A 1,539-nucleotide genomic window follows, 5' to 3' on the forward strand; every position below is an offset into this window, starting at 1 on the left:
TAACTACAATTCGAAAGCGAAAATATATTAGAAATAAATAATATAAGGGAACTCGGACATCGAAAGGCTTCACTATACAATAGGAGAAAAATTTAGAATCATGGAATTAGAATCTCCGAATTTATCAACAAGAGAGAAAATGTACAAATGTATTCAAACCTGCAACAATAACATTCATTCGACACTGAAAGAAAAACCTTCAGTCGTAGCGTTAGGTAAAATTGACAAAAAGACAACTCATGATAGAATAAAAGAGGTGAAAGAGAACATTTTTAGCATGATAAATACTAAAAGACAGGTTTATAATGATGAAAGAAGCACAGGACACGTAAAAAATTATAAAGCACTTAGACACAAGCGCGAACCTAGATATAGAAAGCTACCACTTCAAAACACCCATGCAAGTAACATTAACTTCAGATTGATGTTATAATTTCTGGAACATGTTAATCAATAAATACACAACAAGATCTTCCAGATGCCATTTTTCCACTTTTTGCTCCTTAAATAAAAACCCACTTTTGAACGTCCTCTCACAACAAACTTCTTTTAACAACTAAATAGCAATCGTTGCGAATTTAAAATTTGAAGCTTTTCGCTTTCAATAATAGCTTTAGTTTCTAATTGGAAAACTTGAGATCCACAAACAGACATTTTTTTTCAAACATATGTTCCGTGTTACCACATGGTAACGTCAGTCCCTCCTGGGTTAAGATACCACAATTTACTCTTAGTTACTAATTTTGAGGATATATACACCTTTTGTCATATTTTTTGGTGTTTTAATGAGCGTGTTACCATATGGTCACGTCAGGAATTACAGGCTACAGGTTTAAAGATGAATTTCAAAACACGTGTGCTCCTAATTCGCTGCTTATTTCAGGAAAATGTTTGATTAATTCGCCATTTTGTTGCAGAAAATTCACATTAAAAGACATTGCAGACTATTTGGATGAGTTAGCTGAAAATGATGCATCATTTTGCCAACAAATAGACGGAATTTATATTGAGCCACCTAATGAAGATGGGGAACTAACTGGTGAAGATGATGCAAACGAAGATGAGGGTGGAATTATTGACAATGTATGTCGAAATCAATTAAACGAAGGATGTGAGATTGTGCTAAAGAATGGTGAGCACGTGGACTCTGCGTCAATGGTGAACTCATGTGACGTTGAGGGAAACATTGAAGCAGCACTAGCGGATCTTCTAGGTGATGAATCCCATAGTGTAGAACAGCAGCTTTACGAATATGTGAAATCAATATGCCCACAGACCGTAAGCGCGAAAACTACCAAGGAGAGTACACAAGGCAACAAACAAGAGTCATCTGATGAAAATATTCCCAACACTTCTGTATCCAGCAGGCTAAGAAGGGTAGAAGGTATTCCGTCTAAAGAACCTCTTCCGTTAGCAAATAAAAACACAGTGTTTAACTGGTCGAAGGAGTGTAGAAGTGATCCAATGCCTTTATTTCCGGAAGCAAACTACAATGATTGCCGTGGTCTGCAGCCTCACGAGTTGTTTGAATTTTTTTTT

At 35.9% G+C, this 1,539-nt stretch overlaps 1 protein-coding gene across 1 annotated transcript in view; it reads left to right on the forward strand.

Moving 5' to 3' along the window:
- LOC118736415 overlaps nt 1-1,538 on the forward strand; it is a gene marked incomplete at its 3' end in the record, with an annotated part of 2,282 nt that extends 744 nt beyond the window's left edge. Inside the window, 1 exon segment of the mRNA XM_036466508.1 lies at nt 884-1,538. Coding sequence (XP_036322401.1) covers nt 884-1,538 — 655 coding nt within the window.
- Nucleotide 1,539: the final 1 nt, after the last annotated feature.

The sequence above is a fragment of the Rhagoletis pomonella genome, unplaced genomic scaffold, assembly GCF_013731165.1.
Source record: "Rhagoletis pomonella isolate Grant_MI unplaced genomic scaffold, Rhpom_1.0 Rhpom_scaffold_00003, whole genome shotgun sequence".
NCBI classification, from domain to species: domain Eukaryota; kingdom Metazoa; phylum Arthropoda; class Insecta; order Diptera; family Tephritidae; genus Rhagoletis; species Rhagoletis pomonella.